The following is a 25,604-nucleotide window of genomic DNA, read 5'->3' as shown; positions in this document are numbered from 1 at the left end:
TTGGAATACAAATAAACTCAAAATCTTGTACTGTATTTGCATTCAGCTACACATTTTAAAACAAAGTATTGTTACTTAGAGTTGTGTTATCACTCTAAGCCAGTATCTTCGACTACAGAGAAGGACTAATCATGGTGTGATAAACGGAGTAATTTTCTGAGTAATATCTCTTGATTTTGTGGTCCCTGAATTAAATTTTGCTTTGCTGTCAAACACAAGAATGCGAAACACTTCACTTCTATATTGATTCAGCTAGTATAGCAAAGTAGCCTGCAATTTGTAAAGTCATTTCTGGTAGTGAATCAACACATATGATGGCATAAACAATAGCATCTATGTTATTGTGTTGATTCTGTAGTTTTATTATATACTTGTGCAAAAAGCTGTATTCATGCTACATTATCTGAAGGTATAAATATCCTGGCTTAAATAACCTTGATGAAGCACCAGTCAACACTTTCCCTCTAACTTCATGGCAGGTGCATTGCACCACCTGCTGTGGAACATACAGTAAATAACATTTGCCATTGCAGAATAGTGCTATTAAATAATGGAAAGCAGTTACTTTTCATGCCATCCTTGGGTGGTTGCTGTCTGAGAAACGTCAGTGAGACTGACAGCAGTGGTGCTGTTGATGCATTAAAAGCAGAATGCCTTCTCTAGTCTGGGGTTGTGGTCAATTTTTGCTAATATTTGTTATAATGTACACTGTACTGTTTTACACCTAGTAAGGGTGGCTGACTGTTTGCCTTGGCTGTAAAGTCATAAGAGTAATGAAGTTTTGGTGTCCAAAGGAGGTGTAAACTTTACTCTTGATCACTGCTGGCTAGAACATGTTGTTTTGTGGGATATAACCAGTCCGTTATTTCCATGTCATAATAATCCCCTAAGCCTGAAATAGGCTTCGTGACTTTGTAATTTATAATTGTCCCCCCTTGACCTTGTAATTGATAATCATTTGAGAGATGGATGGATGGATCATCCTGCCAGCCATATTGGTACAAACAATAATGTCTATTTTATGATACAGTGTTGATTCTGGAGTTACATTATAGACCTGTGCAACTCCACTCTCCCCCAATCAGTAAATATACTTAATAATACATGTATTTAGGGCTTATTTAGAAAATTATTTTGGATTTTTGGGTGAAACAGCATTTTTCAAAATGGTTTCTATGGGATGTATGTATGGGATACCTTCTTATATATAACACATACTATCTTAGGAATTTCCTCCTCTATAAAGCTAGCTCTACAAAGCTACTATTTTGAACAAAAACATTATTACGATACATATTTTTACATATCTGTAGCGGCTTATTAATGATGGCGCAGCATTGGTAGCTTTATGTGTTTATTTTTCTAGCATTATATTTATATGAGTAATGCAAGTTAAGTCTTCCAATTGTAAAATGGAAATTTATATTATTATGTCAATAAATAGTTATAAGGTATTGATCTGCCTGACTAGGAATGAAGCCTAAAGAATTATGGGTAATTAAAAATAATTATTAAACTGAAACATGTTTGTTCCACAGTTTGTGACAATATGTAGTTATGTAATGTATATTTTTACATGTATAAGAAATAGAAATGCACATCCTTAATGGTATAGACAATTAAGCTAATTTATCTCAGATTACTGACAGACAGTACATTCATGAAGAAAAAAAGGCTGTATGTTCCTATGACCTGCATTTAAAGTGAATGAGAGGAGGGAGAAATAAAAATGTGTTAAAATGAATCAAAACAACGAAGCATTTTTAAAATTATTTATATTGAATAAAAAGAGAATACATGCTAAATGTATAGGTAGCTGAGTGCTGAAATATATTTGAAAGCATTGTGTTAAAAAAAAATGGCACCTGCAAAAGGAATGGAATCTTCCACTATTCTAACCTTCCCTGAATGACTCATCCAGCTCTTTTCTTATTGGATACGACCATTCGATCCCAAAGGATTGCCTTGCAGAGGCAGAGAGGCCTCGCTTCATTCACAGAAACATTGGTATGCAAGCCTGCAATTTCATTCACATAAAACAAAAATATCATTTGATTTGTCTTTTTTTATCATCTTTTCTTCCTTTTTCCACCAGCTTGACCTGAGCAGGGAGCTTTCATACATCGGTTTGTGTTTGCTTTCATATTCAAGGAAAGAACAAGCGTGTTTTTTTCCTCCTGTATTTGCCAGACAGGAAGGCAGTTTTTAACAAGATATTGAGAGGGACTGCAGTGCGAAATCTGTAACAGGATGAGAGAAGGCTTATGAATGAGTGTCAATCATCTGATACATAGCCGCCTGGACATGTTTTATGAATGGCTTTGCTCTTTATATAGGCTGTTTTAGGCATTTGTATGTTTTCTGATAATGTACGTTTATTATAAGCTCGTGGTAGCACTCATTTTTTTCTGTGTATATTTTGTTAGATATTTTTAATTGTGTGTTCAGTACCGTATTTCCAGACAGAATATAAATTAGGTTGGCAATATTTAAAGAACACATCTGCATCAGTAAGGTTAGAGCATTTTTGTATTCTTTTTGGTGCAGAATGATAACAAATTGAGAGCTGTAAAATTTAAGGGAGGATTATGCTGTTTTGCTATTCTTTATTTGTTTAAAGACAGTGATTTGAGACTGCTTACAATACTGTAAAACGTATAGCCTTTTCAATGAGGATTTTCTAGATCTGCTACCATTAGGACAATTGACGTAATGTCTTTGTTGGAATTATGTATATGAATATATTTCCTTTATCTGTAATCAGCTGATATTGACTCGTCACTGCTGAATTTACAGTAAATGTGATTAATATCGTTTCTATTGCTAATTTATGTGATTTTAGTTCAGTGCTTCTGTTTTACTTAGATGGGGTCAGAGAAAGCGTTAACCTGAAAGCTCTGAACTATGTACTTGATTATTACCCGCACCAAGAGATATATATTTATATTTTTCTGATATGCTTGGCATATTATATATTTTTCTGTTAGCCTAGTTAGCCATTAATCTAGTTTACGTAAAATAAAATTTAAATTTTTAAAATATATTTTGGTAGTAACCTACTCAGTTCTTGGTTGTTATGCATAATTAAATTTTGTAAAAGGAATTAATTTATGCTGTACCTACATGTTACAGCAGAGGGGAATTTAACAGTAAGCAGAAAAACGGAAACGTGAAAGAAAACATGCAGAATGATTTCATATTAATGACAATTTGAGTCTGGTTTGGTTTGTCTTTATTTTCTTTTGACGGAATAAGAAAGAAAAGCATTCCTCTAGTAGAGAGGAAATATCAGTCTGGGATATTTGAGAATTGATTGGTTCTAGTGTGCTGTAAGTGGGAGGATTTTTTTCTTTTTTTGCTACAGGAAGTGATTTGCTGTGTTCAGTCAGCCTTTTGTTGGGAAGGGTCTTCTCAGATCTGTGAGTCATGCTTTTGCTGCGAACGGATAGGCAACTGTAAGAGCGTTCGGGATCTCAGCCATCTACCGTCGCCTGCTCTCTGGACATCACTAGTGGAAGAGATTATCCTGGTACTTTTTTATCTCTTAGATGTATGGCTTTTTCATGGATTGTCTGATTCCTCTCTCTTAACCTGGATTGCAGCTGTGGCTTACCATAACAACAAGTACAACCATTACTGCAACAGAAATATCACACTGGATTGCTTGTTTTTGCTACAAGGCATTTGCTATGCTAAAGGAGGGGATAATTAGCTTGGCATCACATCTGCCAGTTCGTTTGTAGGCAGGCAGATAGAAGGGCATGCTTCACCGTACCAAATACAACCGCTTCAAGAATGAGTCTGTGACATCTGTCGATGATCTTCTTCACAACCTCTCCATGAACCCCAAGGTTTCGGCAAGTCCTACACCGTCGGCCGAGCCCCCTTGTGCCTCGCCAGCCGATGCGCTCCACGCGGAACCCGAGGATGGCAGCACCACCCTCTGCACCCTCATCAATAAGGTTTCCAACCTAAAATTTGCCAACACTGGCAGCCTGATAGGCATTAAGAGTCTGCCCTCAGCCGTCAAAGACCTGGCCGTGTCCAAGCTACAAGGGGGCAGTGGCTCTGGCTTTGCTAGCTCCACGAGTGCCACAGCAGCTCCCTGCGACCCCCTTTGCCACTCTGCCACCGGTCCTCCGTGCGTGCAACAGGACTTGGCTGGCATGAGCACTGGGAAGAAGGGCAGGCTGGAAGAGACGCACCTGGGAGGAGAGAGCTGGAATCCCAGCAGCGTCGTAAATAAACCCTCCAGAGGATGGCTTCACTCCGCTGACAAGATCTCTGGACCCGGTGTGACGTACATTGTAAAGGTTGGTCTTTGGTTCCCTTTTCTCCCCATTCTGTCTTTTCCCTCAATGAGTGTGGCATGATAAAGATACAACTGCATTATGCTCGTATGTTTGAGAAGACATAAAGGGATATTGCGGATGTTAAAGAAAGACAAGGCTGCAGCCTGGAAAATCATACAACAAAGAAGGACATTAGTTCAAAATGAGAAAAATCTAGAATGTAAAGCAAAAGCGTGCATGTTAATTTTTATAACTAATGTATTTGTATTTTTATATTTTGTCTGTCTTTTGATAAATACCTTTCTCTGGTTTTTATATATTTGCATGCAGTATGTTTGATTGCTTGTGCTATAAAAATATAAAAGGTATAGAGTGGATTTTTTTAAGCTAATGGCTTCTCTGCTTCAGAGTGCTCATATAAGACAGTATAATGCTTCTCTCCATCTTCACGCTCTGGTGAAACCTATAAGCAAGTGCCTATGTATTTTGGCATTATTCATGTATATCATATATGCAAAGCAATATCACAGTTGCGTAAAATATGAATATATATAGTTATATATACCACAAGAAACTCATGATACATGTATGTAATTTCCAGCAACAAAACAATTTATGTTTTATATATATGCTGACTCTCGGGCATTATGAAATACTATTCATATATACTATTCATATATACCCTTGACTCTGTACTGCAATATTTCTCATAAAATTTGATAAGGTTGTTAATTTTTTGTGACATGCTGAAATTTCAGCAATCTGAAATATATAAACTGTGTGCTACCTTGAAAATGTATTGAATGATTATCAACATACATGTGTTATGTATTTTTTATATATACATGAAAGATGAATGGTACAGAAGCTCTGTCTACATAATCCAGCAAATCGCACACTATTAACAGCCAGGCACAGCAGTTTGTGTGCAGTACGATCAAACGTTACATTGAAACTGGATATTTTGGTGCAAGCTCTGTTCCAGGTTCCTATGTAGACATGTATTTGTTTCAAAGAGAAATTCTGCTTGTGGCTTTTTTTAATTAGTCATTCACTGTGTTCACTATATGCATTACTTGGATAAGAAGGCAGTGATGGCAAGTGACACATTTTATGAAAATTAGGCTATTCTTATGGCAGAGCAAGTTGATATACCCATATCTAACCTTAGCTTTGAGAACTTCAATGACATTTTTACCATGCTGCTTAGTTTCTGTTCTTTACACTAAAAATATTGATTGTTCTGTAATTCACATAGACTTGTGTATTTTATTGTTGTTTTATGAGTGTTTCTGTATTGAAACTGACCTTTTGTAAATGACAGAAAAATGTCCTTTGAAATCTTTTACAGTGTTTATGCAGCATACACTGAAATGCTTGATGACATCATTTCTGTCAGTAAAAACACATGATCTGGTACAAAAATAGAGTTGTTTGAGTTGCCTAATGTTATTATATTGTGCAAAACAGTTAATGGTTCATAATCTTTAATAAGAATTAACGATTAGTGTTATTAATTGTAATTGGATCTTATTCAGTAGAAGACATGCTACATGGTGACCCATGTTGGACCTTTTATATTATTATACATATTTCATGTCAAACATGTAAACCTAAACTTTTAGGTGACAAATGAAATCACAAATGTCTGATTTTCTAATATTTCAAGTTAATTACATTTTAATAATCATTTATGTTTCTAAATCATTCTTATGTTCATAATGGCTTAATGTCTTAATAAAATTAAATGTAATTATAAATGTTCTAAAATCACACAGAAATGTTAGCACTTTTGTCAAACATACACAAGCACCACAAAAGTTTATATAAACATTAATGTTACTTTAGTAAGTTTGTGAACTTGTTTACTAGTCAATATAATTGTTTATGCAATCTCTGAGATTTTGTAAAAGCGCTATATAATAAAATGTATTATTATTTGACTGTTATAAAGAAATTAAATAATTGTTGACACGTACTTTTACCTCAAATACATTATAAAAATTAATAAAAATTCAAATGTCACAAGTAAAATATTTGCTAAATAAATATTAGGAATATTAAATATTAGTAAAGGTTAAGGGCTCAAGCTGGTGGTCAGACAGCATATGGTAGAGTATTTTCTTGGTATATTTAAATAGTTTTATCTCAGGATTAGTATACTTTTCCAGCTTCCGTAAAATATGTTTAGTTATATAATATCAAAACTAAATCATCCAATCATACATTACCTCTTCAGTATTATCATATCAACACTATTAGAATAAGCACTAATAGAAGTTTACATATACATTCTCATAATTTGTGTAACACAAATGATCAGTTTGCTTAATGTGAATTGTACCTATGAAGCTGCCCTATTCAAGCCTTGATTTTAATTCTTTACTTTCCCGAAGTTTTCAGTGCGTAAGTCAGAGAGTAACAGTTACGTAGTAGGCCATGAACTCCAGCTTGGAGCTTGTAAAACATGTTAAGGATAACTGACATATGATGTTAGTATTCATAATAACATCACAGTTGTTTCTTAGGACAATAAATCAAAAACAGTAACAATGTACAGCCCTCAAAATTCAATGTAATTTGTGGAGAAGTTGAGCTCCAAATTTGGTAAAATGTGTAAATTAAAAAATGTAATTGGAAAATATAATTGAAAGCATTTTATAAAGTTCTGAAGAAACGTTTCAAAATCTTACAGGATTATTATTACAAAAATGGTCAGAAAGGTGAATGTTAGAGAATTATGGAAATATGGTAGGGAACCATAAAGGGAGGTTAATGTGAATATGCCTATGATATATAAAATGGTTGTCAATCCCATCTCTCTTACTTATTATTATACATCTTAATTAATATTCTGAATTAATGAAATAGTTAACTACATTCTATAAAGTATTTTACAAGCAAGTTAATTGAATTGAATCATCTTCTATGCCATAAAAGTCTGCTTAATTAATATTTGGGTACATGTTTTGTTAAGGCTTAACATTACAAATTTTTTGTTTATTTATTTGTGACGAGAGAAATATGTTTTATTTTCTCAGGACAAAATGATCTGTCATTAGTCAGATGTGAGTTACTGTGTGGGTGGTGATTTTACTGGATAGGATAGGAATACAATTTCATTAATTGGATCATACGGCATTGACAGGTGAGTCTCAGCAAAAGCAAATTAGCTCTAATTTCTCAAAGTCGCTATACTTAGACCATCCTATGTATCTCACTTAGTATCACCCTACCTTACTTCATTACTATGTCGTGGTTAAAATCAGCCATTACCTAGTTTTAATAGTGTTATTCATTAAATGTTATTCAACAAGAGCCTGTGTTTAGTATATAGATATTTAGAGCCACAAGTGCTGAAGCTTGGGTTGTATTGTTGTTTATAGTGATGTATCGATAAGGAAATTTGGCCAATGCTAATAACTGGTTTATTCGAAAACCAGTATCGAATTGTTTGCGGGGTTCTGCCTAAATAAGTGTAAATGAACATTCCAGCCAAGTAAATAAACTACATTCCCAAAATATGAAAAATCAAAAAGTATTTTTTTTTTGGTAGGAAAATACTAACTCTACCATACATCCACAATGTATAATGAAGTCCATAAGTAGGAATATATTTCATAGCTATGCATTTTATATATTTATAACATTAACTGCTTTCAGTTACCTTTACACACTTCAAATGACTATTTGTTACTTAATAACAAAAAAAATCTGTCATGGCATTACTGTATTGCTAATACAGTAACTACTACCAACAATTGGAATACAAATAAATACAGAATCCTGTATTTGCACTTGGCTACACATTTCAAGTACTCTTTTACTTACATTTGTGAAAGCCACTGTCCTCAACTGCAGAGGACTGATCATGAAGTGTGATTAAGTTCCATATTTTTCATTTTTGATTTTGCTCTGTCAACTGAATTTTGTATTATTAGACGCTTGAGTTACTGATGGAGTAGTGTTACTCGGCAGTACTGCAGCCTTCTTGCCTGCTTTTTAGAAACTCTTCACTTTATTCACCTCAAGGAGATACACAGTAATCACACATTTTGTATGCATTATGTGTGATTCTCAAGCATCATGGGCCACCATTTTATAGGGGCTTATCGCCGGTATACATCGTTTTATTTTTAACCATCTATCGTTGCTGTATCGGCTAATACAGGTTGTACATCTCTAAATGTTTAATAAAATATCTTGCAAGCAGTGTCTCATAATGTGATAATAAAGAGAAGTGTATTACAAGCATGAATAACACCTAGATATTGTTTTGTTGTATGTTATTCTGTAACCTGTGTTATATGGTGTGTTATTTGTGGTATATGGCATCTATGGTGATTCAATGCATATTTTTCACTTTAGAAGGTTTAAAATAAAATAATAAATGAGCTGTATGACATTCACCAAAATTTCATGTTTCCTATTTAACACTAAGTATATGCCCTACCTCTACCCATAAGAGGAATAGCCTCACATTAACAGCACATGTGCCGTTATTACACTTCCCATATCATAATCAAATGATGATTTGGTCATTCATTCATGAATTAAATATGAATTCTTCTTTTGTCTTCTAGTACTTGGGGTGCATAGAAGTTCTTCGCTCAATGAGATCTTTGGACTTCAACACAAGATCTCAAATAACAAGGTAAGAAAAATACATAGGCTTATTTTGTAAATAAATGAAAAATGAAGTCAAACTGCATAAAAGCACAATGTGTGTGCATTTGTTTGTCCTGGATTTTTATTGAAAAACAATGTGGGCAGTACTGAGGCAGCAGGGTTTGCCTACACAGCATGTCAGGTCCATTTTTTTCACGCTTGACTTACGAGTGTCAGGACTACTGACGGGTGCAGGGTCTCAGTGTGGCTTTCCATCGATTGTACAGAATGGGGCCAGACATTTGATTTTAGCAGAGTTACCTTTTCTCCAGTATCTCCTTTTCACAGTGGCAGCCTTTGAAACTCTGCTCATGGTTGAATTTAAGTAATTATTATGAGAAAATACATGGAAATGTGAAATTATCTTTCATCTGTTGTAGTCACAGGAGACGGATTCTAAGAATAAAACTGGCAAAATCATTAAATGACTTTAAAAAGACTTTAAATTTAACACTAGTAAGTATTTTACGCCATTGTTTTTGATCAGAATCAAGTTTCATAACATTAAATAAATAATGCTTTTATTGTTATGTTTATGCATATGATGAACTTTGTAAGAAGTTTCATATGTCAAATCCTAATGCCCTTACTATAAACCCAGAATAATTAGGTATTTCAGCTGAAATAAAAGGTCAAAGGCCCCTATAGTACAATTATGTTTGCTGAAGGGTGTTAGGTATTGTATCTGATGAGATGGCTAGAGTCAAATGGTTTATTTTATATATTCATAAACAGCACATACTACTGTACGGAGAACAAAAAATTCTGGAGGAAATAATTCCTAGTGGAGGCTAGAGAGCAATGCATTGTTATGTGTTATAGCATTGTAGATTTTTGTTACCATGTCATGTACAGTGTATCTTCACAAACAGATAAAATACTGATATTGTGACATCATGAATTTCCTTATGAACAGTTATTTTGCACCCAAATATTAAGACTTGCTGTATCTCTCTTTTTTTAGGGAAGCAATAAGTATGGTATGTGAGGCTGTCCCAGGGACAAAAGGAGTGTTTCGTAAGAGAAAGGTACACTGCAATTTTGACACAGCATGCTGTTCTGCAAGGGGTGGGACTGTGTGGGTGTAGATACAGCCCACAACTTTTCAGACTGGGAATGTACACAGTGTGCCACTGACTCACACAGTGCAGAACATAACTAATCACAGAATTTGGATTCAGGATCTTGCTATGTTTTGAAATGTTTATGTTCTTAAGATGTGAGGTTATCGAGTTTGTTTTCCATAAGTGATCCTGCATCTGTTGCTAAGCCAGTCAGTTACCACAGGTGCTTTATGAAACTCATTCTTATGCTAAGGCATCACTGTAAATGTGTGCTAGGTAGTAATACAGATCTGCTTTTTCGCTTCAGCCCCCCACTAAAGCGCTCTCCAGTATTCTGGGAAAGAGCAACCTACAGTTTGCAGGGATGAGCATAAACTTGAACATCTCCACCAGCAGCCTGAACCTGATGACATTAGATTCCAAACAGGTACAGTTCTCATAATGTTAAACAATGTCCTAGTCTTAACATTCACATGTCATAAATTGTGTAATTTACTTAGATATTTCCTGTTTAAATTTTTCCAATCTAAGAAATCACAAATAAAAGAATGTTCCAAATCTAGGGTGTCATAATTTTAACATCATAGTTTATGCTCTAATAATCAGCTATTATTGTTTAAGGCATTCATGTGTGACTAAGTAACTAAGTAAACAAACCTTCTGGCATGCCTTGTGTTATTTCTAAAAATACTACATTATCATGCTGATATTTTTATACAAATCAAATAAACTAGCACTGGAAAAAAAGACACTTCAGTACCGAAACCAGTGCTTCATCTATGGAGAGAAACACCTAACAGACATATAGGATCAATTTTTCTTCAAAAAATATTCTGTAGCACTGCAGATTTTCTTTTTGACTATCATATAAAAATGAGAATTTCAGTGAATATGAACTGAATTATGAAATCTGTCATTAGAAAAAACTCAAATTTGTTGAGTGACATGAGATCATAGGCTACCTAATCAACAAAAAGTAAGATAGCTATATAGCAAAGGTCCCATGTCAGGTGATACCAAGGCCAGTTTTGTTTGGCTTATGTGTCACTGGTCATGTCATATAGGTAAAATGTAAATGTATGCCAGTGACACAGTTGCTATTATGTATGCAAACGATCGATAGCAAGCTGCACATGAATCACTTCTGGCTGAATCACTCATATATTATATGTAAGTGAAACAGGATTAAAACAGGATTAAAAGTCCCCCCCCCCAAAAGAATAAATGGCAATGCATCCTAATGTGAGACTAAAGGAAAAAAAATATAAGAAAACATTAACAGTATCTAATGCAATAATTAAATGACAGTTACAGTTTTAAATAATTTTGAATGTAGATGAACTACCTCTCAGGGATACAGCTAACTGTTTGATTGTGTTGTTTATTAAGCTGATCACAAACTGCAGGGATACCAAGTTATATAACTACAGTATTGTTGAATATTAGCGTATGTAGTTTACAACTTTGAGTAATTAAATGAAACTTGCAGAAGCTTGTCATTTTTAATGTTTTTAAGGACAAACTCAACAGCCAAGTTATAGGAATGACATCTATTCTGTGTAATAATGACTCTCAGCAGCCATGTTTACATATTGTGCATTTTACATTCTTTTTAACTTTTTTTATTTCTATAAAAGTACATTTGCAGTTATTCCTCACTGCATGTTTGCAGTGATTTGCAACATGATGGCTGTAAGATACTGTAAAAGACGGTCAAAGTTAGCAAGGTCAGAGCGATTGTTCTTCATACTCAGTGGAATATTGGGGTACTTTCAGGAAACTAAAATCATATTTCATTTTTTTATGCTTGGTTTATCTGCTGTTTCTCTTATTGCCTACTCATACAGATCAATTAATATAATAGTTATTGTTAAGCATTCAAATTTCATGAGCATTGAATCTGAGCACCTGCTAACCAGATATTTGCAAGAAAAATATGATAATGTTAATTTCATTCAGGACAAGAAAAAAATCTAGCTGACATTCGATGTTTCTATTGCTTCCCACAGATAATAGCAAATCATCATATGCAGTCGATTTCCTTTGCGTCTGGTGGGGACCCAGTAAGACACCACTAACTGCTAAATTATGCTGCTTAATTAACTCTGTGCATGCATGTAGGCCCTGTCCTGTTTTGCTTTATCCTCTTTAGCACATCCAGATTAGATATGTATGAATATGATTCTTGTTACATCATTTGTATTCCTGTTACATCATACACAATATCCTACCAACACCCATGGGACACCTATGACTGATTACATCAATGTCCTATTCCAGTGAAACAGCCATGCTAAGAAATATGTACAGATTTTGGTTTTCAGCACATTACAGTGGGCACTTTACTTATATTCACTCTATACAACATTCTGAATTATCAGAAAGCAGACTTAGAGCTGGACTAAAGTGGCCCTCCTCAATGTAAGCAGCTTGTACACTTCAAAGGCCTGGAGCAGGTTACCACTAGCATTATATAAGAAATGAAAGCTTTTAAGGTCAAATGCAAGAGATCATGCTGTAAATTTCTATTCTAAGTGTACATGTCCCATGAGTTCTGGTATGATGTTTTTTATATCATTAAGACAACCTGTACAAATTTAAAAAAGCTGAATTCAAAGTATATAATGTGACCATGAAAGCAAAGAATGCTACTTAGTTTTAGGATTTTTACTAGCAGAGTTATTTCATTTAGGGTTTTTTGTGTGTACATCCATGTGTGCAGATTTAGCCACTCCCCTCTATGTGTACAGTATATAAATATGCTCTGGATGGGGCATTACATTTGTGTTTTGAGAAGTGGGTAGTATCGAAAGGAAATGGACCTACGCAAGGACTGAGCTCAAAGTGTATTCAATTTACTCATTAAGTTGAAATAGGCTAATTTTCCAGTATAGTTTCTGTTCTTAAATTATACAGTAAAACTTTTTATTGCACTAAATCTTCTTAATTCATTAAAAACCATCCTCACAAAGCATTTCTGTAATATGATAATTTTGTGATTTATTGTATAGTTTATTGATATACCGGTAGTCTCATTGTAACATATGTAATTATTTTATAATTTATATTTCATAATTGTTGTAAAAATGCTCAGACAATGATTTTTTGCATTTGTGTTTTATCAACAACGCAGCCTAAGTTTATTTATTGAGTAATGGGTATTATTACAATGACTAAACCAGAATGTCAGCATATTTATCTTATCTCAATACCAAGGTTGTGATTTATACACCTGGGAGACTGACTCAACCATCCAGTGGTATTTTGGTCCACAGCTGCAGTTTGTTTGATTGTTATTAAATTAGTTTGGTTTTTATTAGATACTCTCAGCACTTCCAATGAAATGCATGCTAGGACTATGCAGGTATCATATTTGTATGTTTTTCCATCTGTCAAAAATCACTTTTTTTTACTGCCATCATACTGTTTTCTGTTTTTAACTTCAGATTTTAATTTATCTAACACATAACATATTCCTAACTTAAAATCTGTATTTAACTGTATGGTCTTCACAGTGTTAGGTAGTGATGATATGCTACAAGATTTTTTACTTATTTTTCTCACTTGCAGGACACTACTGATTATGTTGCGTACGTAGCTAAAGACCCCGTGAATCGCAGGGGTATGTATGTTTGTTTTCTCATACCCTTGGCCGTTAAACATAATACTAAGTACATTTTACACAATGTGTCAAAGCTTTCTCCAAGCAGCAAGTCCGACTACTGGCATGTTTCAGTGGAAATTGCATTTGCAGATTTTATTTCAAAATCTGTAGATTTTCTCCAAAACATCATTTTCCCTATTCATGCTACTCGATATTTACTGATGTTATTTATAGTACTGACCTTATTCAAGATTACTACATCAGCTGCAAAATTATTCATTCCCTTTGGACTTTTTTCAAATTGTATTTTGGTACCTCAGTGGAATCAAACTGGGATTTTGGGTGAAACGACACTGACTTGTAATTCAAGTGATATACATTTTCTAATTTTTTTTTATAGCTTTTCTTCATGTTGCTGTTATTTCACTGCTCTACCCCATTGTCTTGTACAGCATGTCATATTCTGGAGTGCCCTGATGGTCTGGCTCAGAGTGTAATTAGCACCATTGGTCAAGCTTTTGATCTTCGCTTCCAGCAGTATCTACAGTGTCCCTCCAGCAAACTTCCCATGTCCCATGACAGGTGAGTTCACCAAAAATCAGTTTTTAATGAAGTTATCTATTTAAGAAAGTTAAATTTAGGTTAATCTAACCTCTGATAAGATTAATAAAATTAAACAATTGTTTTCCATTGTCTATTAGCTTTATACTTTATTTGTTAAATATACGGCTACTCACTTAATTTGAATCGAAACTAGCTTCTAAACTTATTTTACATTTCTATGAAACTGCATGTCTTAGTGAATGTAAATTTAACTTGAAATAGATCTGGCAGAGGTGATATAGCTGCTCAAAAGCAGTTTGTTGATGATACCCTATAATAATGTAGGCAATGGATCTCCGGTGTACATACCCATTTTTTGTCAAATGCATCTATCAAATTATTGGAAGGCCGTATATATTTTGTGTACGCTTCCCAAAAGTTCTCATTGGCAACTTGCATCGCTGTAACCGTTCAGTTGCATGGTTCCAACCATGTAAGTCAACCATGTTTTTGAGAAACATACGCCTTTTTGGCAGTGGGGTAGTATGCAACATTACGAAGTCTGTGATACTGGCACTGGAAGCTTCTGTACTGCCTGTACCTTACTTTTTGTTAGCTTAACGAATATCTAATCAATACTGAAGTCAAAAAAGTTGAAAGCAGAAGTCCACATTCATTACCATCAACACATTTATGAACTTGCTTTTTGGAGCTCCTGATAAAAATTCCATGATGAAGCTAGCATCTTAAAATCATTTGTTGGTTGAAATGCAAAATAATTACCGTACAGTGACCTTGTTACAATGATAAAACAAAGTTATAACTTTGCTAAAGTTGCGCCTAGGCTGAAATAGTATTAGATATGTGTGTGGCAAAGTATAAAGAGTGCACTTTAAAATAAGGATGAAAAGTGTACTATATTAAATAAACCAATAACATAGTTGTTCCTCATCATCAAATATTATCTACAACATTGACTGAAACGTGGTTATGTGATACATGACTATAGTGATGTTGGTTCTTTGTGAGCCATCGGAGTACCTCACTATAAACCAGCCAATCACAGCACAGCTTATGAACATATTAATGAGCCCACCAAAATGGGAAAATTGCTTCTGGGCATTTTTCCACCAGATTGTCTATGAATTTGAATTATAATTACTAGGGCTGGGAAATTTGTTACGTTAATGCATAGCATTAATTTCAAAGTCATAACATGTTATTTCTTTGATCAAATTAACATGTGAAGTATTTTGATAGGGAATAGTATGATCAAAGATGGGTAGACATACAATATTCATTCCTAGTTGTAAGCAACACGAGAGTTAAGGTTATGATGTTGCACTGAATCTCAGAATTCAAAGCTAAAATCATAACATTCATGTAGTATCTCAGAGAAGGCGATGTTACTCGTTTGTTTCCTTTTAGAAATATGCCAGATGAAGGTCACTTACATAGGATAAAGGTATTGTAATTTGCAGGATTCATTTCATTTTATAGAATGCTTATACCTTAGAATCCTAAGATCTTTCATGTTAAGTATACTTTCAGTGGTTGTCATGCTTCTGTCTTTAGCGCCATTTGCCAAATAGGTTTTAGATTTTATATCGATCATGTGATCAGAATTAAATAGTGTGTCGAGCCACCTGTTGAGTACCTGTGATTATATGTACATGTGGTGTATGCCTTTTCAAAGCCTTTTTGTAAGCATTGGAATTCAGCTCATACTTGCTTACAAGTCGTATTTTTGTTGACTTTTGTTGGAAATGAATAACTTGTACAAGTTTAAGTTAAACCATTAAACTAATATTAAAATATGGGTCATTCTCATGATCATGAGATATTTTTGTGGAAAAAAAATGTTACAGCAAAATACAGTATTTGTTTTTTGTGTAGAGTAATGATGGCTGTGTAGAACTGGACCTGCATTGCCTGTGAAACGTTGAATTTCTTTCAGCTGGCACAGGAAAAATGTCCTCTGATGAGCTTTCTTTATGATGCATGTGATGTTCTCATCCCACTCAAGGTTCTGTGACAGTGCAGTACCCAAGAACTTAAATGACTCAGCTGTATTGACGAATGAGCCAATCAGTTCCAGTGGTAGATGAGTAGGTGGCTGTTTCCAGAAGTCTGCCATCATTTGATTTGTTTTCTTGAATGTTGAGGTCCGGGTTGTTGAGGCTACACCAATCTTACAGAAGATCTACCTCTCATCTGTACGTAGACTCAGCATTTGAGATGATGACTGTTAGTATTGCGTCATACACAAACTTGAGGAGCTGTACAGATGGGTCACCAGTGATGGTGTCATTTAAATACAAGGTGAAGTATGCGGTAGTGGAAAAGGAAGACAAACCTGTGGTGCACTGGTGCCAAGGGTTATGGGGTCACACTTGATACAACTAGACAAAATGTTTTTTAGTCTTTCAACTTCATTGCATGTTGCCCACAATAAACAATGAATTTGTATGCTAAGGTGTATATTTTAGCTCAGGTTTTTGGTTAGCATTGTTTTTTTCCCCTCATCTTCGTAACTCTTGCCCAGGATTTGATGTTATACTTTTGTCTTACTTTTGTAAAAAAGTAATATAACAAAACTTATAAACTGCCAGGTTGATAGCTTAAACCAGGTTTCCTCAGTTCCTGTCCTGGAGGGCCAGACTACAATACAGTCTGCTTCAAGATCAGAATTGGGTAACTCTGGCTTAAACAATGAAGTTGTGTAATTTGATTTTATCTTCAAACTAATTTTAAAAATCAGTGAAAATTGATATGTTACTCGAATGAGTTTATAAGAATGACCCATATACTGCACTTTGTTAATTGTACATTAATTTAGGGATTTAATTTGTAAATATTTACTATTGTAAGTTTAGATTTTATGTGTGATTAATCACGGTTAATCACAGAAAACTGCCGTTAGTAATTTTCAGATTGATTCACAGCCCTAATAATGACATTTTAACGTAGTTATTAAAATATTGCATATAAGCTATTTTTTGCCATCAGCTGTTGTCAAATTTTTTAGGTTGGCTTCTCTGTATAAACCAAAATAACTTATCTTAATTGCTTGCCAAAAGCAAATGCTAGAGCACTGGTCGACGACCAGTCAATTTCAATTGACAGTGCGATATTCCTAGTCAGTCATGACAGTGAGATTGTCACGGTTGATGTCGATGTAGTAATGCAACATTGGTAAATTGTTGCACGCTGGAATACAGCTTGTACTGCGTTTGATTGGGTTCTTTATGGTGGGTATGTATGACAAATGCTACATTTCTTTCTAAGCATGCTGAGTATGGAGGAGACTCCATGCACAGAGGAAGAAGAGGAAAGTACAGAACACCCCTACTACAACAACATACCGGGGAAAATGCCACCACCTGGGGGCTTCATTGACACAAGGCTGAAGAACCAAAATTCTGGGCAAGGAGAGAGCCTTCGGGTCAGACATCTCACATGCTATAAATATAGTGATGTTTCACTTATTGTCTAAGGAAGCAGTAAGGGTGTACTTACCTTTTCCCATATGGTTTCTTACTTTTTGTTGAACAAATAATGACAGTGAAATCCGTTTTGTGTTGTTTGTTATCTGAGATTTACCGGCCTTTGGGGAATACATATGGCTTTAGCATCGGAACCCTGTCTCCACTGCCACTTTGGTATGCGAGCCAGTAACTTAAAAATCATTTAACATTGCATGGGTTAGGAAACAACACTGATTACATTTTTAGACAGATCGCCCCAAAATTTAACCAGTGCTGCACAGTGATAGCAAAAAAGTGGTGCTTTGCCACTTGATCCCATTAAGGTGATAACTTAAGTTTTTGATGACTGTTTTTCAAACTTTGCAGAGGCATTTTAAGGATGCCAAAGTGGAATCGATGATATTTTGAGACAGATCATCCTAAATTGAAGCGACGCCACTTAGTGGCAGCATTGAGAAGGGTGAATGCAGATGATATTTGACCTTGTAAATGTTATAAGTCAAAAGGTATTACGACCTTTTCATGATCGCTCTTGTGATTACATCACCCTGGTCAAACAAGTTCATCTCACTTCCCCTTACGTTTCTTAGTTCTCTTTTCATGAAATCTTCACCCCCAATACAGACAGTTTTCTTATAAATGTTTACTGCAGCAGCCTTGCTACCGGATCAGGCCTGTACCTTGACCTTTTGCAAAACAAGCTCTTATGCAAAAATATGTTCATTCCTTTTACGTATAATAATGAAAACCTATTACTTAAGCAAGCTTGCATTATATGCTTAGCACATTAAATGTTTCAAATTAGAAACTAATCATTACATCATCATATTTAAATCAACAGTGTTATGAGTTTCATTATTAATTACTGATTGAATTTATATTAGATTTGCATAATCTTGGATTTTTCTACCACAACTGCTTTACATGGACATTATATGGATGAAGATCTACACCTAGTTTAATTTTCAGACAAATTGCCCTAAAAATGAAGCTGCAGTGCTAAGTGACAGTGAAGGAAGACCAAAATAACTTATCTTAATTGTAGTGTAAGTGTAGAAGACGCTTGGTCTTGTGAACACATTAACTGTAAAAGCATTGCATGGAATTTTATTTTCAAACTTGGGCAGATCGACCCAAAAATGAAGCAGCACCACATAGCGATAGCAAAAAAAAAACTGGTTCCAGGTTTTTGATCTCATTAGCGCTATAACTCAAAAAGTATTTGACAGATCTTTTTCAGCCTATGTAGACATGTAAGGTTGAAGACCTGGACCTGATGAAACCTGATAAAATTGTTGTTATTTTATATAATTTTTATTTTTAGTTATTGGCTACTAATTGCAAATAGTTAATCTAGCCATACTGAAATAAAAAAGCTGCTAATTAATTATAGACAATTGTGCAGAAGACTTGTGTGATTTTTCTGGTTTTGTTTTTATTACTTTTAACAGAATTCATTGTAACAATGTGCTTTATATTGTATTTCCTTTAGCCAAGCCCAGGGGCTGGACAAGACCAAACCTATTACCAAGGAAGGCACTGTGGGGAGAACTGGACAGAGGAAAGGAGGCCTGTTCCAGTTCGACAGGGTTTGCTTTTTCACATTTCCCTTCTGTTTAGAATATTAGGAGCTACATAACATTTGTACAGTCATCCATCCGTCCATCCTTCCATCTACTATGACCACTTATGTAGTACGGGGTCAGGATGAACCAGGAGCCTCACACACTGAGGGCAATTTAAAGACACCAGCTCATCTAACCACCAATTTTCAGACGTTGGGAGGATACTACAGTATCCTGTGGAAATACAGACAAGCACAGTGACCTGTCAGACCACAGTACTGCCCACTCAGTTACTGGGTACTCTGCTTAATAAAACAATAATTAAAGGTAAAAGTACGCTACGCTTCATACTCTATTTGTCTGTGTAATGTTAGTCCATTTTAAGGGATGCAGTCAATGTTAGCCTTAATATTGTCACAAAATAAAGCCATGGAACATTAAGACCATGTCAAGATAAAACTTAAATATCAGCTGTATTTTAAGGAAATGTAATTCAAAAATGGCATTTTAGGCTTAAACAAATTAGTTTTTAAAATAAGCAACATCTGCAACTGACATCAAATTCTGAACCATCCTATGCTTAAAAAAGCCTGAGGTCCTCCATCATATATACAAAATTATAAATGCACAGGGGTTGGGATGCTTGCTTAATTCTGCAAAAGTGGTGCAAATTTATTGGTTTTATAACAAAATGTCTAACATATCTACACTTCTGCATTTTCTTTATCAAGTGTCATAATTCTTTTGACTGACTCATTCAGTTCTGTTCTTGCCATTTTGCTATCAGTTACCTCCACAGGGATACTAAACGTAACTGTTTGGTGTTCTATGTTATTGTGTAGGTGTATCTAAATTCAAAAAGCACCCAAAGAGTTAACTTAGAACAGCTCTTTTACAACTATAACTTGGCTTTCAGTGTATTACTACTTGAAATTAATGTTTTATTTAAAACTGCTGGTTGTTTTTAATGTGACATTTTTTTGTAAACAAATGAATGAAGTAATGATTATTTTATATAAAACCAATACATTTGCAATATTTTTACTGAACTAAGCGAACATTCCAAAACTTCCTGCGGGTACTTCGACATCTTGCTAGCAGTACATTCAGTACATACAGTTGTTGCTTATGGAGGTATGGTCACTGGGGTGTTATCTTTAACTTATCCAGTGTATGGGGTCATACCTGGGCTAGGTGAGTAGTTGTAGACCAATGATTTTTTTTTTTTACTTGCAATATTTGCCTTTCATCTTTGCATCTCTGAAGCATCTATATCCAAACTCTCATCGCGTTTTGGTGATCTAGCTAGCTGTACTTGCTTTTCTTAAACAATGAAAATGATTTGGTCTGAGTTAAGATTTGTGGTTACTTTTGTTCAATTATGATTGTTTGTAATAGTATTAGCTAGAAAAAAAGTTAAATGATTATATAACCCCTGGAAACATGTATTCATAATTTTTAAATGATGGTGGGATAGTATATGTTGCAGGATTTTGTTGTACGTGTGACTATTATAAAATTCAGTGCATTTGTTTTTGAGAGCTTATAATCAGAGAATCATTTATGACATTCAGTAACGTAACACCATTGAATATAGATTTAACTTGCACAAGAGGACAAACAACAGGGCAGACTGTGGATGGAATGTCATTGTCAGTCCATGAAAGGTCGTATACACACCCACACACAACGGGCAATTTCGAGACGCCAATTTGAAGTCCATGTCTCCAGGGAGAAGCTGAGGTACCCAGAGGAACCCTCTGTGTATTGGAGGGACATGCAGACTCTACACACACACAACATTTAGGTTACATTCGAACCCTCAGCCCTGTGCATGTGAGGCAGCAGTGCTACCCACCCAACAGCAAATATCAGTGTAGTAAGAGATTTGGGGACAGTGTATGTTAAGTGTGGGCATGTTTTCATGACCTTTCAGGCTTTGACTTGTAGGACCCAAGTGTCCTGTATGGAGTGAAATAATTCCTGTCACTATGGATTAGTTGACAGCCCAAATGACAAGATAACTGTTGGCCATAAACTGGCTTAAAATCTGTTGAACTCTGTTTTACACAGTACCTAAAAAGATCTTTAAATTTAATTACTTAAAAATGGTCTTTTGCTAATATCACGCAGTGCAACCATGTGTATTGTATGTATGTAAGTATCATACTTATTCTTCATTTCTCCATTCAGGATCAAGTGACATTTACAGTCTGCCTGAGGGAAAAAATCCATTAGCAAAAACAGCCAGTACCCCTACCTATGTGAACACTCAGCACATGGATGTCCGTGTCCTGGCGGCACTGCAAGGAGAAGCTGACAATGTGATGGACAGGCCCGGCGGGGTGCCCAAAGATAGCCCCAGGAAAGACATTTTTGATATGAGTAAGAAACATTATCAACATCACCCAGATGATTAATTGTTTCGTCCAGCGTTTCATCATGTAAAAGCCACATATAGGTAGAATCGTGATCCTTTTTAGGGGTTAAATTTAGGTCTTATAATAGTTCATCTGCAGCTCCAATTATTAAAGCTATTAACTTTGATACTACTTATGGAAAAGCAGCAGTAAAAAAATTACGACTGAATGGTAATACAAAAATTAACTATATGTTATTGACCTGGAGTCTCGGCCAATCAGCATTTAACAGGGAAAGCGAAAAGGACAACCACCCTATGACGCAGTTTGTTATTGAACTGGGCCATTGCTGCATAAAATCCCTGTATACTGCACTTTTAAATAACTAAGAACAAACAGTAGTTTTAAGTCAATGAAAATGTACAATGTGCAAAACATGTTCAGACATAGTTTGAGAATGTTGACTACTGACAAGAATGGTGGCTGATTTCCGTCTTGCGGCATTGCACCGTGAGAGTGATAAATATTTCATTTACTTACTTTTTTAAAAAGCACTGCCCTTGGTTCTCTGCCTGGCTGCGAATCGCACAGAAAGGTTACAGATCTTGGATGACTGGTGATTGTCCATACAAATGCTTGTGTGACTACACATTATATTAATGCTAAAATGTGGAAAACGTAATTTGGAAGAAACTTCTATGTGCATTTATGACTGATCAGTATATACGTATTATTTCACTGTTGTATTTTATATGTAATTATCCATGTTTGATTGATGTATCTTTATCTCTAGAGCCCTTTGAAGATGCCATCTTAACTCAGACTCCAGTCCCAGCCCTGAAAAAAATGTCATCGGTGGATAACTCCAGCCCTCTGCTGGTTCGTGCGGCAGCATTCAAAGCAAACGAGGAACTGGAGGGGCAGGCGTGGTACCATCAGGAGATGAACCGGAAGGAAGCCGAGAAGCTGCTGCGTGACGACGGAGACTTCCTCGTGAGGAAAAGCACTACCAACCCAGGCTCCTATGTTTTGACTGGCATGCATAACGGTGTGGCCAAGCACCTGTTACTGGTGGACCCTGAAGGCACAGTGAGTATGGATCATAGCATGTTCTGGATGCTTACTGCATGTATGTTTATGCATCTGTAAAGCTTATTATTAAGCTTATTATTATATTATTTAGTGCTTATTAAGCACTAAACCAGCTGTACTGTACTATTCAGAGATGCAAGCCATAAGCACACTGGGCAAAGCATATTCCATTTGCATACATTGAGCATACATGCAAGATTCCAGGATTTCAGAAACATTTTTTATTCTTTATCACTAGGTAAATGTTTAGTAGGATAATGTACTCTAATGAAAACACATTCATTTAGTTTGAGGCACAGGTGGGGTAAGTATTTTCTGCAAATTGCTAACTTTTAAATATTTAAACTTTTAAAGAACTGGCAAAAATAGCACATTTTGCTACACTCTGTGACAGTGAATGATGTGTACCCATCTTCCAGCAGAGAACTACATTGTTAAGGCAGCTACTTTTTCATTTTTTAAATCTCCTTGCTGCTTTCTGTTTTTTTTTGCCAGATACCATTTTTTAGAATTGTATATGTGCTTAAAGAAGGATTTGTAAGTGTTTCTGTGGAAATTTAGTGTTTCCACATTTGAGTACAACACATGGTAAAACAGTGCTTTTCTCTAAGCCACCATGCTGTCCCGATCTTATTTTCGTAATCGGTTATTGTTTCTAGATAAATGACTGACAAAGATGGTTGCTGCATTTTCAAGCTTGTTATGTATGTCGGTCGACATAGAAGTTCTTCTGACTCATGATGATGGGAAATTCACACAAGACAAAAACCCAGACCTTTATAAACTTAGATACATAACAATGCCAGGTCAGTTTAGAAAAAGTTTGCATTAGTGTAGTTTGTGATGTTATAAAATCTGCAACTTATTTCAATATACAAGGCAAAAACCAGCATGATAATGTGATAGTGTGGTGGGTTTTCACTTAGGGGACATTTCTCTTCACTCATCCATTATGAAGCAGGATTATTAGTTTCCAGGCTCTAACTCTACAGCGGAGTCAGAAGCTGAGCTCCAGGTTCAGACAAGTTCCGGCAAGTTCTGCCTACTCGAGCTCCACAGCAAAAAACACATCTAATTATCGAGTCAGGATTATTACATTTTAATTATTTTATAATTAGAGTAAAGGGTAATGCTACACAAAGAAATATATTGGTTATATAATATTAAATGTTTGTATGTAATAGACTTATTGGATTAACCATCATCTCTTACTAGGCATACACAGAAAAATACTGTAGCGATTTACGCCTTAGCTGATCGCGTACATATCATAGGAATGACTGTCTTACTGATCCTTCTGTTTATAGGACTGCAGTATTATGGTAACCTGAGGTTAATATTTTGCGCCTCTGCAAGAATCATTTATTGTGTGGCTTGTAATTATAAAACTGAAATGATTCCACAAAATGGGGATTATTTATTTCTCTTGTAGTGACCTATATCATTTTATTTATATACAATCTGTCTGAATTTCTTTTTTTCCATCCATTCTCTAACTACTTTTGCTGCTCATTGTCACAAGGGCAAGCTCAAGGCTGGGATGTCAGTCTATTGCAGGGCGCATACACACAATCATACTCTATTGTCAATTTAGATACAACAATTAGCTTGACTGCCAGGGGTGTTAATCCTTGGCCGCAAGGCAATTCAATTCGATGCATCAGAAATCTGTACTTATCACAGTATTTGATTATTTTGATAAACTAATTTAAATACCTTTTTTAACTTAACCAAATAAAAACGTCAACGATATTACCATGGGATCTGAAAGGCGTACTGCTAATGGAATGCAAAGGAAATAGAATATTAATTACATTATTAAAAATGTTGTTATTAAACAGGAAGAAAAGGCCAGTGTTAATTGTCAGAAGGTCAACTACTGAATAATTGCGCGGGGGGCGGCAGCAGTGAAACTCGCTGAGCTTGCTGGCACAGATTAGTGGACTGATGTTGCAATTTTTTATTCTGTGGAAAATGAAACATTGATTTGCAGGCCAGATTTAATAATAAATGATAAACATGTCACGGGCCAGTATTTAAAGACCTCTTTCAATGGAGCTTTTTCCACCTGGAAAACAGGAACCAGGCAGTACCTGATCCACACCACACAGAGACGCTTACAGCACAGTTACAGCTCGTTTCGATGTTGCACTGCAGAAGGGTCGACTTGGTAAAGGCATTGCCGTGTTTGGAGAGAAACAGTGACATAAAACCAAAGAGTCACTTGTTTACTGTTCACATAGTGTACATCATGATGTACGTGATGGGCATATTTCTGCTATCACATCTGTGAGAATGCGATACTACTTGAATTAGCATTTGCTTGCATGCGTTTGCATTGCGACTTCATTCCATTCAGCTGTTCTATAGCATTTTATCAAGTAGAAGGTTGATAATTTTCAAGTTCCAAGTTATTGGGAATGCATCAATACATTGCGATGTTTAACACTTCTAATAATGAATAATAAAAAATATTGTAATGGTAAATGATGATAAAATCTTATTTTCCATTTGCACAAATACGAGTACAGGTACATTGGAATTCTGCTTTTCGCCTATCCCATCTAGTTCTCCATAGCTTGGGTGTCACAGCACAAGATCAGCCAACCTTGCTCAAGGGCCCACCAACATGTGACTGTTCTGCCAGTCACTAAATATCAGCAATTGAAAAGTAAATACATGAAAATAAGTTTATGTTAGTGGTGGGCAATATGGCGATATTTTTACCATAACCGGTTACAGTTGTAACCATGATACACATTTTAGAGGTATCGCAAGAACTGCGATATAGCACTGCATTTACATTTACGTGCTGTCGAGGAGTCGACCAGGCAGAAGTGCACTAAGCTGAGTTTCCAATGAATGTCCAGTTACAAGTGCATTTTAAAACTCCTATTATAATGACGGAACCAAGTGACACAATTAAAC

General features: G+C 35.3%; 2 protein-coding genes across 5 annotated transcripts in view; one reads left to right on the top strand and one right to left on the bottom strand.

Moving 5' to 3' along the window:
- The window catches only part of bxdc2 (brix domain containing 2), a 277,175-nt gene that overhangs the window by 60,295 nt on the left and 191,276 nt on the right, over nucleotides 1-25,604 (bottom strand). The window lies entirely within an intron of this gene.
- shc3 (SHC (Src homology 2 domain containing) transforming protein 3) overlaps nucleotides 1-25,604 on the top strand; it is a 32,243-nt gene that overhangs the window by 5,308 nt on the left and 1,331 nt on the right. The window contains exons 3-14 of one of the 3 annotated variants that reach the window (XM_049019727.1): nucleotides 3,365-3,529; nucleotides 3,852-4,313; nucleotides 8,876-8,946; nucleotides 9,925-9,988; nucleotides 10,332-10,451; nucleotides 12,034-12,087; nucleotides 13,595-13,646; nucleotides 14,081-14,210; nucleotides 17,460-17,616; nucleotides 19,152-19,248; nucleotides 21,418-21,609; nucleotides 22,378-22,673. In XM_049019727.1, the coding sequence (XP_048875684.1) occupies nucleotides 3,365-3,529; nucleotides 3,852-4,313; nucleotides 8,876-8,946; nucleotides 9,925-9,988; nucleotides 10,332-10,451; nucleotides 12,034-12,087; nucleotides 13,595-13,646; nucleotides 14,081-14,210; nucleotides 17,460-17,616; nucleotides 19,152-19,248; nucleotides 21,418-21,609; nucleotides 22,378-22,673 (1,860 nt within the window). Of the gene's footprint in view, nucleotides 1-3,364; nucleotides 4,314-8,875; nucleotides 8,947-9,924; nucleotides 9,989-10,331; nucleotides 10,452-12,033; nucleotides 12,088-13,594; nucleotides 13,647-14,080; nucleotides 14,211-17,459; nucleotides 17,617-19,151; nucleotides 19,249-21,417; nucleotides 21,610-22,377; nucleotides 22,674-25,604 lie in introns of those variants that run through there. The other 2 variants (XM_049019729.1, XM_049019728.1) reach the window with 2 other exon arrangements.

This window comes from Brienomyrus brachyistius, chromosome 7 (genome assembly GCF_023856365.1).
Source record: "Brienomyrus brachyistius isolate T26 chromosome 7, BBRACH_0.4, whole genome shotgun sequence".
Classification (NCBI taxonomy): Eukaryota; Metazoa; Chordata; class Actinopteri; order Osteoglossiformes; family Mormyridae; genus Brienomyrus; species Brienomyrus brachyistius.
Note: the sequence above shows the minus strand (reverse complement) of the source record. Positions and strands in the feature narration are given on the sequence as shown.